At 37.9% G+C, this 15,070-nt stretch overlaps 1 protein-coding gene across 4 annotated transcripts; it reads left to right on the top strand.

The window, feature by feature from the left end:
* The first annotated feature begins 35 nt into the window (after nucleotides 1-35).
* ANKRD49 (ankyrin repeat domain 49) lies at nucleotides 36-6,030 on the top strand. 4 transcript variants are annotated; one of them, XM_036074993.2, is made up of 3 exons: nucleotides 36-137; nucleotides 2,921-3,275; nucleotides 4,529-6,030. In XM_036074993.2, the coding sequence occupies exons 2-3, from the start codon at nucleotides 3,018-3,020 to the stop codon at nucleotides 4,988-4,990; spliced, it is 720 nt and encodes a 239-aa protein (XP_035930886.2). In that variant the 5' UTR covers nucleotides 36-137; nucleotides 2,921-3,017; the 3' UTR covers nucleotides 4,991-6,030. The 4 variants fall into 4 exon arrangements, with proteins under 4 accessions (XP_035930886.2, XP_035930890.2, XP_035930891.2 ...); XM_036074997.2 differs by lacking the exon at nucleotides 36-137 and adding an exon at nucleotides 184-272; XM_036074998.2 differs by lacking the exon at nucleotides 36-137 and adding an exon at nucleotides 287-624.
* Nucleotides 6,031-15,070: the final 9,040 nt, after the last annotated feature.

The following is a 15,070-nucleotide window of genomic DNA, read 5'->3' on the forward strand; positions in this document are numbered from 1 at the left end:
CTCATTGGCTGCCGAATGCCGTGAGCGAGCCGGGAAAGTAGCGGCGACGCCTCGCCCTCAAGCAGGAGCCAATCCTGAGAAGCCGAGGGACGACCCCGGAAGCGAGGTTCGCGATAGAGATGTTTCCCTTCTTTAAGGTGGGTAGCTCTTGCTTGTCCCGGACCGCGGTCCTTGGTCCTCTCGCGCCACCTAAAAACTACTGGGCCCTTGGGGGCGGGTCACTTGTCGACCCCGAATGAGCCCGGCAGTTCGGGCCGCGTCGTGGATCCGGGGTAGGGCTGGAGCGGCTTCCCCACTCTTGGCTGTTTGGAAGGCCGCAGGCGCGACTCCGGGCCTGGGAAGTGACCAGTCGGTGCCAGAGGGCCGGGACTGGGGGCCTTCTCCCTCACTCCCACTCCCCAGAGTTAGAGTATTCGGACCCTTTTATTCCCTGCTTCCCCTTATTTTCACCCCTGGATCCCGGGTTCAGCACATCTGTATTGCTTTGTGCTGATAGCAGTAAAATATAGTACAGTAAAAAAATAATGTGAAACTTTTGAATTAGAAAACTTGACCTTTTAGTTCCATTGAAGCGTCCCTAATCTAGGGCAGGTTGTTTTATTCCGAAGTTCGGCGCCTTCACCGGTAAAATGGGGTTTATGACCACATCTGTCACTGAGTTATTTGTAAGGCGTTGACATAGTTTAGATCTCTATCGAAATCTGTTCTTTTAAACATATCCTATTTCTTCTTGGTTGAGGACCATCGAGTAAGAATCTTAATCGATTTTTTAAAATCCTGAATCAGGGAGATGCACCTAGGTTTGACTCTTTAAATTAAATCATCTAAAATTAGAAAAGAAATTTTATATGTGAGTTATTGTATTTGGAGCACTAAGTTCAGAATTTATTTTAAAAAGTGGGGGGAGTTTTTATAGAAAGGAAAGGGGAGGATAAAATATGTGCCTTATTGTTTCTGTATTTGATATAATTAAATGAACTTTATGGTATCTGTTCAAAGTGTTTAATGAACTGATGTATGATCATTTTTGTGTTGCAAGGTTCAGGAAATAGATAGTAAAGAAAAAAATGAGAACCCCAATGGGAGTTCCTACATACACAACACAAATACAGAGAACAAACTGGTGGTTACCAGAGGGGAGAGGGGTGAGGAGATAGACAAAATAGGTGAAAGGTTTGAGGAGGTACAAACTTCCATTTATAAAATAAATAAGTCACAGAGATGAAAAGCACAGCATAGAGAATATAGTCAACAATACAGTAAGTATAGTCAGTAATACAGTATACTGTGGTGAGCTTTGAGTAATGTATAGAATTGTCAAATCACTGTGTTTGTACACCTGAAACTAACACTGTATATCAACAATTCTTCAATAATAAAAAGTGAAAATTCCAAAAGAACTAATAAAAGATAAAGTAATTCTGATGGGTCTCAGTAGACTCTGAAAAGCTGGGAAGAACTTGGAAATCCTTTAGTACAGTCATTACATTTTATAATGAAGTAACAGGCCCAGAGACGCTATTAGTCATAAGTGATAAATTTAAACCTAAGGTTAGTACTTTTGGCACTAGTAATAAAATCTAATGCCACATTAGGATTGATTACTGTTAAACTTGTGAAATTAGAAAGAAATTAGTATCTTAAGAGAAGACCAACTCTGGAACTTCTCAGTAGCCATTCCAAACAAAATCAAGTGATAGGGCTTTAATTAGATTTAATTCTACAAATATTAATGCCCTTTGTATAAGTAGGACATAAATATAAGTTAAATACAGTCTCTATCCTTAAGCTTATAATCTAAGGAAATAATTAGTGCTGAAATAAGACAATAGGTAGAACAAAAAAGGCTACCAGAGAGAAATCTAATTTGGAAGTTCCAAGAAAGACTCAATGGAAGAGAGAACATCTGAGAAGAGCCTTGAAAGACTGGTAGGATTTCAACAAATGTAATCAGGAGCCTGAGAAGTGGTATTTTTAAAAGATATTTATTAGTTATTTGCATTTTTAAAAATTGATTAAGATTTAATAAGCTGTGTAACTTTAATACTGGTTTATAAATTAATGTGGCAGCTTAGCTGAATTAATGTCACTTCCTTCAAGAAGCCTTCTCTAATCCTTTAGGACTGTGTTCATTATAACCCTCTTGTATACTCATTGTGTCTGGACAGAGTCCTGTCCTTGCACAGCCCATGCTGTTGTTGCCAGTCACCTTGACTAGACAATAACCTTCCTGAGGTTAAGACATGGACCTTGTTCATTATTGAATCCCAGTGCCCAAAGACTGGCACGGACCAGGCATTCTATTCATATTTGTTGAATGGTGAATGACAGCTGAAATTCAGTTCAAAACAAGAAGCCAACTAAGAATTATAGCTGTCTATCAATGAATGGGACTCCTTTTTAAAGCAGTGAATTTTCCCAAGCTGAAATTATTAAAGTAGAAATAGGATAATTATTACAGATGTTATAATAAAGATACTTGGATTGATGAGAGGTTTGTACACATTCCTTGGGGCTATTCCGTCTCTAAGAATTCTTTGAAGTAATTTATTAGAAACTAAAAGTTTTTGTTTCTGCTTTACATCATCTGTGTGTCTAGTTTATAAAAATCGTGAATGTGCCTGTTTTTTAAATTATGGTTTAAAAGCTTTAAGCATTTATCATTCTTAGTATAATACAATAGTATCGAAACCAATAGATTCAGAATAATATAACCATTGACTTAGTAGAATTAAAAAAAAATAAGGAGTTTTAACCATTAAAGGTATAGATAACAAATTTCAGCTCTGGTATTTAGAGAATGTAAAGACTACCAATAAAACCAAAAAGTTTAGACAGGGTTTATTGTGTATGTTTGCAAGACTTTGTAATTGATAAACAATTACTATTTTGCTAATAATTTTTGTGTTTGTGTTTCCAGATCTTGATGGATAAAATAAAGCAGATATAATTCACCTCTAGAAAGATTATTTATACCCTGGCATTTGAAATGTTTTGTATTTAGTGTCATAGTAAAAATGGAAAAAGGGAAAGTAAATGATGATGGAAAACCAGACCCAGAAAATTCTTTGGACTTTTCTGAACACTTTAACCAACTTGAATTGTTGGAAACACATGGACACCTTATTCCCACTGGTACCCAAAGTCTCTGGGTAGGGAATTCTGACGAAGACGAGGAGCAAGATGAAAAAACTGAAGAGTGGTATCAATTCCAAGAAAAAAAGATGGAAAAAGATCCAAGCAAATTGCTTCTTTGGGCTGCGGAAAAAAATCGGGTAAAAAACAAACAAACAAACAAAAACAGTTAAAGAGGAAACCATAATATAGTAGGAAAAGTACTGGATTCAGAGCCAGAAGACCTGTCCCTGAACCTCTATTTAGTTTGTAACTTTGGGTAAATCCTACCGTTCCTGAACCTCTATTTTCTTACCTATAAAAATGGCCATGATAATACCTGTATCTTTTATACAGGATTTGAGGATCGAATGAGGCAATGTCCATGAAAGGACATAGTAAGTCACAAAGCATCCTATTGGGTATTATTTGGAAATTTAAGGGATAATTAAAAATTAGCAAGAAATCACCTATATTTTTAAATCATTTATATTAAGTCATTAAGATCATCCTAGAGACAGCTATCATTTAGAAGAGGGAGGATGGGAATTAACATGTTTTGAATATCAACTATACCATGTGCTTTACTACATTATTTGATTTAATCCTCATATATCCCCACAAGATAAGTAATATTCTTCCCTTTTACAGTTTAAGAAAATGGGATTCAGGAATATCAATTTGCCCAGTATCATGTAAGCAGTATCATCAAATATATTTTTCCCACTCAGCCACTTCTACTTCATTTTACTAAGTTCTTCCATGTCGGTGGTAGTAAATTAATAACTAAAAAGGTCCTGCATTTTTTGGATAACTTTTTCACCCAGGAGCACACTGCATCCCACCAGAGATCCAGAGACCAAACTGAAAATCACTTCCTGAAAACATGTTTCTAAGGTGGTTTTAGTTTGAAGGAGTTGAGCTCCTTAATCTCTAGATTTCCTTGTTACCATTGTATTCTTCTGATAAAGAAATTTATTTTTCAAAGTTTTATGCACTATGTATATTGGTGCGATAATCCTGTAGAAGAATCAGTTACTATGTTTTCACTAATGAAGTGTAAAATATTAAATATGATTATAGTCTATATTATTCATCTAGGACTAAAGCTTATATGCAGTGGCCTTAATTGGGCCAGGAATAAATGCATGATAGTCACACATTCGATACTGATAACGTGATTTTCAGAGAGTCACATTCTTAGAAGAAAGAGTGTGGTTAACACTAACTTGTTCATTCTTAAATCTGTGGCCATCTGCCCCCCAAAGAAATCTTAAATCATTTTTATTTTAAAGTCCTCTGCTAACAAGTTTTTTGGAACTTAAAAAAAATTTAACACCACTAGACAGTTTAATTTTCTTCATTTACTGTTTTGGGTCGCGTTGGGTTTTGAAAAGATCCCTTTTCTTCTCAGCTTACCACAGTGCGGAGACTGCTGTCTGAAAAGGCCACTCACGTGAACACTAGAGATGAAGATGAATATACCCCTCTTCATCGAGCAGCCTACAGCGGACACTTAGAGGTGGTGCGCGAGCTGATCGCACAAGGGGCAGATGTCCACGCGGTGACTGTGGATGGCTGGACACCCCTGCACAGTGCTTGTAAGTGGAATAATACCAGAGTAGCTTCTTTCTTACTCCAGCACGACGCAGATATTAACGCCCAAACAAAAGGCCTCTTGACCCCCTTACATCTCGCCGCCGGGAACAGGGACAGCAAAGATACCCTGGAGCTCCTCCTGATGAACCGCTACATCAAACCGGGTCTGAAAAACAACTTGGAAGAAACGGCCTTTGATATTGCCAGGAGGACAAGTATCTATCACTACCTCTTTGAAATTGTGGAAGGCTGCACAAATTCTTCACCTCAGCCATGACGGTTCTAATAATTTTCTTAAGTTTCCAAGTACCAGTGCCTCCTTTGTGTGAGATAGGACATATCCCCATGATACAAGGTTGACATCAAAAGTTTTACGGTAGAAATCCAGTGGTACACATTCAAATGTCCTTCCAAGTGACATGCCTAACCTTGATGTCAAAATGTATTTGAAAGTTGTTTGGATACGTCTTTACTGATCTATGTGGACTTTGTAATTTTTATCAGAAATAATTTTAACACACTTATACTTAAAAACTTGTAACGGGTTGTACAGAAAACTAACGATATTTTTGGTGCTGATCCAAGAGAAGTGTATTTTTAAATATCCCCCATCCTGGGTCTTTGTGGAGTATTTAGTATATTGACATGTATTTTTATAAGGTGAGGTAACTCAGAATTTAATTTAAAACACTCAAGTACACTGGTGCAGTGCAGCTGTCGTCTCCACATCACTGTGGCCATTTGCTTTCATTTTAAACCGTAAGAACTAACTTATTCGTGACTTGAATTGTCAGAAGTTTAAGAAAACATTAAAAGAGCTTAGATCTTTGTCTTTTAGAGCAAAGTAGTTAGCTAAAGTGTTTCGTCCGTGAATGTAATACACTGCCTCCGCTACCACAGTTCACACAATCCTGTGGACGGTCCTACCTCACCCTGCTCAACCCACGTGATCCTTCTTCCATTGGTGAGTCGGCATGACCTTTTACACATGCACACAACTCTACCTTGGTCCAAGAGATCATAATGTATCTGCTCGCCAACTGGTTTTACCTGCCTAATCCTGTTTGTTCGGGGCACTGCTCAGATGGTCTCTCTAGTTCACAGGAAGTATCGATTTTTCCAAGGTCCTCCTTTTATACAAATCCTACAAAGGCAAAGAGACAAGGGAAAAGGAATTCTAAGAGTGAAGGGATGATGATTATACTGGGGCTAGATTATAAGTGGCGCAAGCTTTAAAAAGCCACAGTGTGGATGGTGACACAAGTATAAATATGAATATTCAGAAAAAAATAAAAGCTTTGAACAACAAAAATGGCACCAATTCTTGTTTTTCTTTTTTTTACCAGCACATATCTTCCTTGGACCCATAACCTATGTATTCATGGAGCATACATTGATGGAGCAACTACTCTCTCAGTCTCTCCAGCAGGAGTTTCTCACTGACTACCTAGCCTCTCTGTGACTATTCCCAAAGGGATTTTTCTCTTAACTTCTTAACACCAGAACTGACATGCTATGGGAAGGAAACTAAACCAATGGGCCTCTTCTTCAGTTATATATTCACCAAGGTTTGTCTTTTTGAGCCAGCTCATATGATCCAATCACTCTGGATTAACTAATAATGTTATTTAATCAAATAGGTGGTTTTCGGGTTAAAAAAACTGAATAATCTCAGAAAAGTTAATGTATGAACTGAGTTATCATGACAAATAGGATTCAAGAATTAGGAGAGCTTTAATTATACTGTGATCTCTGGCTAGGAGAGCCTCAGTTTCAGAGTATCAGTGTCTACGATGCAAGGGTTTGGCAGAATGTGTTGGGTCCAGGGTGCCTGGGTGGCTCAGTTCGTTAAGCATCTGACTTGATTTTGGCTCAGGTCATGATCTCAGGAAGGAGAGATGGAGCCCTGTGTCAGGCTCTGTGCTGGGCGTGGAGCCTGCTTAAGATTCTCTCTCTCCCTCTGCCCAACCCCCCCCCCCCCCCCCCCCGCCGCCGGCACCCCCTGCACATGCCTACATTCACACACTCTTTTTCTCTGTCTTAAAAAAAAAAAAAAAAATGGCCCAATTTAGGGATACCAAGTGACAGGTGCAGCTGACAGGCAGTGACAATAGAATAGGACCCCATCTATCCTAGCAGACTGCTAAACGAGCTACCTGCTTACCTGAAAGTCACAGAGTCCATGGCTCCTTTCTTTGGAATGAGTTGCATCCATGAGTTTATGTAAGCTTTCCACTTAAGTATGGGGCCAAAGAGGCCTCCTTATTTATGATAAGGAGCTGAGATGTGACTACTCCCTTGGTTTCAGGCCTCAACATTCAACCAGAGCTGAGGAGCAAACTCCACATATAAGCAAAATCTCTTCTATCTCTGAGGGCAGAATTTGTATTGTTTGCTTCCTTTGTACTTTCCTTAGTATTTACTAGTGTTTCCTATCCACAGAAGGCATTCACTAATCATGCTTTTGACTCTTTACTTACCTGTACCTTCCAGTTTGCTTTAAGAAGGCTTAAAAAAAAAAAAAAAAACTCAGTTTGCAAACAAAATTTTCTCTAATCTGGGAGAGTTTATCCAAAGACTTTTCTTTTTTTAAATCTGTTTTTCATAACTCTGGGCTTAATTTTGATTAGCTTATATGCTTAAGGAAATGTGCTTTGTCATTTGTTCAAGGAGCGTATCATAATTCACAGGCTCACAGTGAAATGAGTTGGCTTTGCTTTTCTAAATCTTAAATATGCTTCTCCAGGGAGCTTTCTGACCCACAGACTACCACAGTGATGGGATTTAGAGTCTTTATTCTATTGGGTGTAAAAGCATTCATTTATTTCTATTCATTGGTATCTATTAGGACAAAAATCCAAACACCTCCATTCCTGGAAACACTGTTTATGTCATTTTCAAAGGTCCCTTTCAAGCATCAGAGGTCTCCAACCAAAAGAAAAAGCCCAAGGAATAAGAAAAAAAACAAAAGGATTTTAGCAAATAATACAAGGACTGAGAGGAAATCAGTTTCTGAGAGAAAATGTGTTTCCCGTATCCAGGGCTGAGAAGCTGAGAGTGGCTTATTTTTTGTTCTGTATACAGCTCCTCAATGCCTATTACATGAGTTCCTCTTTAAATTCATACCGAATTTTCCCCCCTTTCAGGATGAGTCTTATTAATGTTGAGCAAATGGAATAAAAACACAAAAACACTCATATTTGGTTCATCACTGATTATCCAGTCAATGCTCAGATACATCTAATAGCCGTCATTACGAATTTAATGACGTGGCCAGATTTGCCAGTGGATCTCAGAGGAGCAGGATTTGTAGGCTAGAAAATCCGCTTAATGAAATAAATACAAAATCTAAAAGCAAACTGCCACCTAATTTTTTTTCTTCTCTTCATCGCATATGTTCAGCCTTTCATCTCTATTAGATGTACAGTCTGAAAATTAGGCAAACTTCTCTGGAGAGTTAATGCAAATTGATAAGGAGCACTGTCTCCTGAGCAGTCACTGGAGTTCCGTTTTCAGACACAGATGACTTAAACAGAGGCAATTTTTAGGAATCAAAAAAAAAGGGGGGGCACCTGGGTGTTTTAGTCGGTTAAGCGTCTGCCTTCAGCTCAGGTCATGATCCCAGGTTTCTGGGATAGAGCCCTACATTGGGCTCCCTGCTCAGCGGGGAGTCTGCTTCTCCCTCTCCCCTCCCCCCTGCTCGTGCTTTCTCTCTCAAATAAATAAATAAAATCTTAAAAAAAAAAACAACACAAGAAAGTGAACCTGCCCTTCTTTAAAAAATCAGGTGCCTATCCCGTGTTTTCAAACCTCAATTTAATAATTCACGAAGAAAACATATCCTGATTGAAGGGACAAACCCTAGGACCAAGACACAGCTCTGTTGTGAGAATCATATTAAGACTGGATGCAAAAATCAGATCCTTCAGGGCACATACCAGAAAAAAGCCCTAGAGTTCAGATTTGCTTTCACATGCTTTTGCATGTTTTTTTATTTGAAGATATGCAAAGCCTATAAGAAGAATCAAAAGGGAGAAAAAGGTATTAGGGTCTTCATCCATTCTTTTCATTTTAGTCTGCACCCTTGGACACAATGAGGAGGTTTTGGGTTCCACCTAGAAAAGTAGTTGTATGTCAGTGTTCCTCACATTATTGACATTGGAGCCAAATAGTTCCTTGTTGTGGGGAGCATCCCGTGCCTTGTAGGATGTTAGGCAGCATTCTTGGCCTTGACTTTGTAGATGCCAATAGTGCCTTTCACTCCCTGTCACCAGTTGTGACAAATGTGTCCAGACATTGCCAGATGTTCCCTGCTGTATGTAAGGCAGAAGATTACATAATTTGGCTAGCCTCAAAGTTGTTTAGCATGTAATTAAATTTTATTTGATGTACATTTTTTTATATTCCAAATATTCATCAGTATACATTCAAAAATTAGATCATCACTGATTCTATTTTAAATTTTTAGTATTTTATTAATGAGGTTCTTTGAACACATTCAAAAATTGGGATAAAACATACAATAAGAAAAAGAAAACTCTTCAATACTGAGTATCATTGGTAAAAACAGCCCACTTCCTACTCCCAACTTTGGCTTCTAGGAAACTTACTCCTTAGTTCAGATGAGTTTATTTTTAGGGAAATTCTAACTTCTGGGTATTAGTGGGTATAATAATCAAATCCTGATTTTTAATAGGTTGCACTATTACAACTGTAAATTTTTTATTGCATTGCTGGATAAAATGCTCTTAGGTTGATACACAGGCTTTTTACTTCTAGAAGGGATAAGAAAAGCCAACACCTTCTGTCAGAGAAGAATGAAATGAGGAGGGAGCTAGCAGCTTCCCAGTGTAAACAGCTGAGAAAATAGCAGATAATTTCTTAATGTCTTTACAGATCTAAAATTTTAGTTTGGTATTTAAATATAAAAATAATATCGTATAGGGCACCTGGGTGGCTCAGTCGTTAAGCGTCTGCCTTCGGCTCAGGTCATGATCCCAGGGTCCTGGGATCGAGTCCCACATCGGGCTCCCTGCTCGGCAGGAAGCCTGCTTCTCCCTCTCCCACTCCCCCTGCTTGTGTTCCTGCTCTCGCTATCTCTCTCTCTGTCAAATAAATAAATAAAATCTTTAAAAAAAAAATAATAATAATAATATCGTATAATTTTTTGGCAATTACTTTCACCTTAAAAATTAATTCCAAGATGAAATGTATCAAAATCAATGTAAAAAAATTTCACATCTGATCATCAGCCTTCCCCAGTCATTTTTTTTTTTTTTAAAGATTTTATTTATTTGACACACAGAGATAGTGAGAGCAGGAACACAAGCAGGGGGAGTGGGAGAGGGAGAAGCAGGCTTCCCGCCGAGCAGGGAGCCCGATGCGGGGCTCGATTCCAGGACCCTGGGATCACGACCTGAGCCGAAGGCAGGCGCTTAACGACTGAGCCACCCAGGCACCCCCCCAGTCATCTTTTATGTAATGCATGAGTGACATAGTCTCATCTGATCTTGTTTATAAAAGTTCTTACATGTCCAAGATGTGATACGCCAGACCACTGTGATAATATTAATAGCTAACAATGGAGTGCTTGCTGCGTGCCGTCTCTGCTGTAGGCGCTCACTAACATTATCTCATGTGAGCCCCATGATAACCTTTGAGATGCCATCGTACAAATCTCTTCACTTGGGCTTACGGAGGTTAAGTAAATGACCCATTGTCATGAACTATGTTTCCAGAAAGCTCACATTCAAATACAGCTTTTCATCTGTGGTGTCCTTGAATCTTAATATCCATGTACTACCAATTAGTCTGATAAATAATCACAACAAAAATTCCATTTTCTTTCAAATTATTTTATTAGTTTATTTATAGTAGTGTTTGGGGACATAAAAATTACCCTTATTAGGAGCAAATTGCATTTTATGGCATAAAACATTAAGCAATTCCTAAGTCATAAGAGCCAGAGCAATTTTTAAAAAGAACAACAAAGCTGGGGGATTTATACAACCTGATTTCAAAACTAACTATGAAATGGCAGTATTAAGACAGTGCGGTATTGGATAGACACGTAGATCGATAGGAAACAAGAGAATCTGGGAACAGATCCAGATATAAATGGTCAATTAATTTTTGACAAAGTTGCCAAGGATTGCAGTAGGAAATTCTCTTAAAGAAATAGTGCTGTGTTCCAACTGAATATCCATTTGGGGGAAAAATTAACTCATTTATAGACAGCAGAGCAGTGGTTGCCTGGCAACAGGGACAAAAGTTGGATTGCAAAAGGGCAGGAAGAGTCTTTCAGAGGAGATGGAAATGTTCTATATGTTGTTTGTGGTGGTAGTTTTGCAGATGTATACAACTGCCCAAGTCATTGAGTTGTATTCTTTAAATGGAATGTAGGTTTTTGTACATAAGTTATACTTCAATAAAGTTGATTTTTAAAAGTAGGTATCCAGAGATGACTAGTTTCATCCTTGTGTTATTTTCCATAGCAAGCAAGGGGCATCTGAAAACCATTTCACTGAATTCTAGGGGTATAACTTTCTGGATGCTGCAGAGTCCTGTGAGTCATAGATGAAGAAGAAGGAGAAGAAGAGGGAGAAGAAGAGGGAGAAGAAGAAGGAGAAGGAGAGGAAGAAGAAGAAGGAGAAGGAGAGGAAGAAGGAGAAGGAGAAGAAGAAGGAGAAGAAGAAGAAGAAGAAGGAGAACGGGAAGGGGGAGGGGAAGGGGGAGGGGAAGGGGAAGAAGAGGAGGAGGAGGAGGGAGGAGGAGGGGAGGGGAAGGAGGAGGAGGGAGGAGGAGGGGAGGGGAAGGAGGAGGAGGGAGGAGGCGGAGGGAGGAGGAGGAGGGGAGGGGAAGGAGGAGGAGGGAGGAGGAGGAGGGGGAGGAGAAGGAGGAGAAGGAGGGGAAGAAGGAAGAGGAGGAGGGGAAGGAGGAAGAGGGGGAGGGGAAGAAGAAAGAAGAAGGAGGAGGAGGAGGAGGAGGAGGAGAAGACTTCACCAATTCACTGGAATTTTACAATCCCAAGCAAAAAGCCCTTTATAACAGGAAGGAATGTTTTCTCCATTAAATGATAGCGTAGGAAACAAAACAATTCCCCTAAAATTAGTCCATTTGACAGCATTCAACAAATTTGAAAAGATGGCTTAGTTACTAAAAGAAGGACTTTGCTGGCTTTTTAAATAATTTAGATGAGGACCGTTAGAATCTAGAATAGGAAACCAAAATGGTTACAGCATCTACTTCTCTCAAGAAAAAACAATAGCATTAAACATCCATTGCTTTATTCAATTGCCCTGTTTACTAAGCAGAAGACAGACTGAGGGGACTTCTGGAGATATGTTTAAAATCTGTAAAATTAAATACTGAATGTGAAACTTAATCCATCTAGTTTTTACTAGTATACCATTAAGTAATACAAAGCAATATATTAACTCTGGTAATATATTAAGTTTTTATTTCTTTGCTAAAGACTGTATGTTTTTACATTAACTAAATATTTAACTTTTTACAAGAAAAATTTAGCCTTGGGGTTTGCCTCCATCTAGTGGACATGTTGGTCTTTTACATTTAATTGAAAAAAGTATAAGCATCCTGGTTTGGTTGTTCGTTTTTAGTTTTTTGGAATTAAAAAAAGTAAAGAAAAATGGTAACCACAATTTCTAGATAGAATGGTATGTATTATACTTATTTTCATCAGAAATTGATTCCCGAGAAGATTTGAGGTGGTACATAATTAAAAACACACATATATAAGAAGAAGAAATAGAAAATCAAAAGCCATTTAGGAGGAAGACGGAAATAAACCACCTAAATTAATATGGTCACTACAATTGACAATTATCCCCAAGATTTTTGATATTGGAAACAAAAAAGAAAAGAAACCAGTAATTGCATAATTCTTTATTATGTGATCAAAGTGCACCACATTGCTTTTTTAAGAATAAAAATATTTCCAGACTAATTTTTTTCTAACTAAAATCTGCTTCATTTTTGTATAACTCTGTAGCTGTATAGAAAACAGAGGAAAGTTCAGAAATCTTGGTGAATTCTACAAAGTGAACATACCCACGTAACCAGCACCCCAAAAGTCTACTTTGTGATCTTTCTGAGCTCCTTCCAAGGTAACCATCACCCTAAATTCTATCACCATCATTTCATTTTGCCTACATAAAAAGAACTGTTTATTGTAATATTTTTGTGTTTGCTTCATGCACTCAACCTTCCATCTGTGAGATTCATTCATATTTTTGTATGTACCAGGGGTTTTCCCCTTTTCATTGCTGTGGAGTATTCTTTATATGAACTACAATAATGTATTTTTGGTTGTCTTTTGAAGGGCCTTTGAAATGTTTCCAGTTTGGAGTTTTTACGAATGGTGCTGGCATAAACATTCTAGGATATGGTTTGGGTGTACACAGTATACGTTTTTGTATACTTGTATCCTAGCGTTAGGACTGCCAGGCAATAGAGTATATTTATATTCAGCTTTAATAAAAATTGCCAAAACTATTTTCCAAAGGGGTTGTACCAATTTTCACTCTGAGGAGCAAGGAATTAGAGTTCCAATTGCTCCATATCCTCCCAATCCTTTTTACTGTCACCTTGTTTGTTGTTGTTGTTTAGATAGCTATATATATTTTGTCATATACCTGGTGACCATATATGATTGGAGCTGTTTCCAGACTCTATTTTGTTCTATTGATCTATCTGTCCTTCAGTACCACAGTTTTAATACTGTAGCTTGATAGTAAGCTTTGCTATCTGGTAGTGCAAATGTTTCGACTTTGTTTTTTTTTGTTGTTGTTTTTTTTTAAGATTTATTTATTTATTTGAGAGAGAGAGAATGAGAGAGAGAGCACATGAGAGGGGGCAGGGTCAGAGGGAGAAGCAGACTCCCCGCCAAGCAAGGAGCCCGATGCGGAACTTGATCCCGGGACTCCAGGATCATGACCTGAGCCGAAGGCATTCGCCCAACCAACTGAGCCACCCAGGCGCCCTGTTTCAACTTTGTTTTTATTCTTCAAGGTTGTTTTTGCCATTCTTCGCCCTTTGCATGTACATTTCAATATGAGAATGTCTTTGTAAGTCTCTATTTTAAAACAATTGAGATTTAGATTGGAGTTACATTACAGATCAGTTTGAGGAAAATTAACATGATTATAATATTGTATTATAAATCCTTTTAATTTCTTTTTATCAAGTTTTTTTTTAATTTTAATTCCAGTATAGTTAACACACAGTATTATATTAATTTCAGGTGTAACAATATAGTGATTCAAGAACTCTATACATTAAGCAGTGCTCATCATGAGTGTACTCTTTAATCCCCATCATATATTTCAGCCATCCCCCCCCCCACAATTCTTGAATATAATTTATTTATTTACTTATTTTTAAATTCAAGTTAGTTAACACATAGTGTAGTATTGGTTTCAGGAGTAGAATTTAGTGGCTCATCCCTTACATATAACACCCAGTGCTCATCCTAACAAGTGTTCTCCTTAATGCCCATCACCCATTTAGCCCATACCCCAACCCACCTCCCCTCCAGCAAGCCTCTCCATATTTAAGAGTCTCTTATGGTTTGCCTCTCTCTCTGTTTTTGTCTTATTTTATTTATTTATTTATTTTATTTTTCCTTCCCTTCCCCTACGTTCATCTGTTTTATTTCTTAAATTCCACCAAATTCCATATATTTGTTTTTCTCTGACTGACTTATTTTGCTTAGCATAGTATTTATTTGTTGCTGTGTATAAATTTATTTTTTAAATTTATTTTTCCTTGGGATGCCTGGGTGGCTCAGTCGGTTAAGTGTCTGCCTTTGGCTCAGGTCATGATCCCAGGGTCCTGGGATTGAGTCCCGCGTTGGGCTCCCTGCTCAGCAGGGAGTCTGCTTCTCCCTCTCCCTCTGCCTGCTACTCCCCCTGCTTGTGCTCTCTCTCCCTCTCTCTCTCTGGCAAATAAATAAATAAAATCTTTAAAAATAAATAAATAAATAAATTTACTTTTCCTTATTGACTGTGTCCAGTGACCTTAATAGAATTATTCTAATAGTTTATCTGTACATTCATTTGAATTTTCTGTATGTAAATCATGTTGACAGAAAATAACAGTTTAATTTCTTCCTTTTTCTTTCTTTCTTTTTTTTTTTTTTTGAGAAAGCAAACATTTCCACCTTTGGCAGACTGCCAAGATGATGCTTTATTATAGAATTTATGAAGCCACACTTTAGTAACTTGCACATTTTATTAAAATGAATCAGAAAGAAAAGCAAAGGATAACAATACAACCCCATATCTCAAAACTTTCTAGATTTTTTAGTGCAAGAAATGCTGTATCACTGAAGCACTTG

Source organism: Halichoerus grypus, chromosome 11 (assembly GCF_964656455.1).
Source record: "Halichoerus grypus chromosome 11, mHalGry1.hap1.1, whole genome shotgun sequence".
NCBI classification, from domain to species: Eukaryota; Metazoa; Chordata; class Mammalia; order Carnivora; family Phocidae; genus Halichoerus; species Halichoerus grypus.

Excerpts from the sequence above, each read along its gene's own strand:
- ANKRD49 (XM_036074993.2), top strand. The coding sequence starts at position 3,018 with ATGGAAAAAGGGAAAGTAAATGATGATGGAAAACCAGACCCAGAAAAT. Across the intron at positions 3,276-4,528 it reads GGGCTGCGGAAAAAAATCGG|CTTACCACAGTGCGGAGACT; the intron begins GTAAAAAACAAA and ends TTTTCTTCTCAG.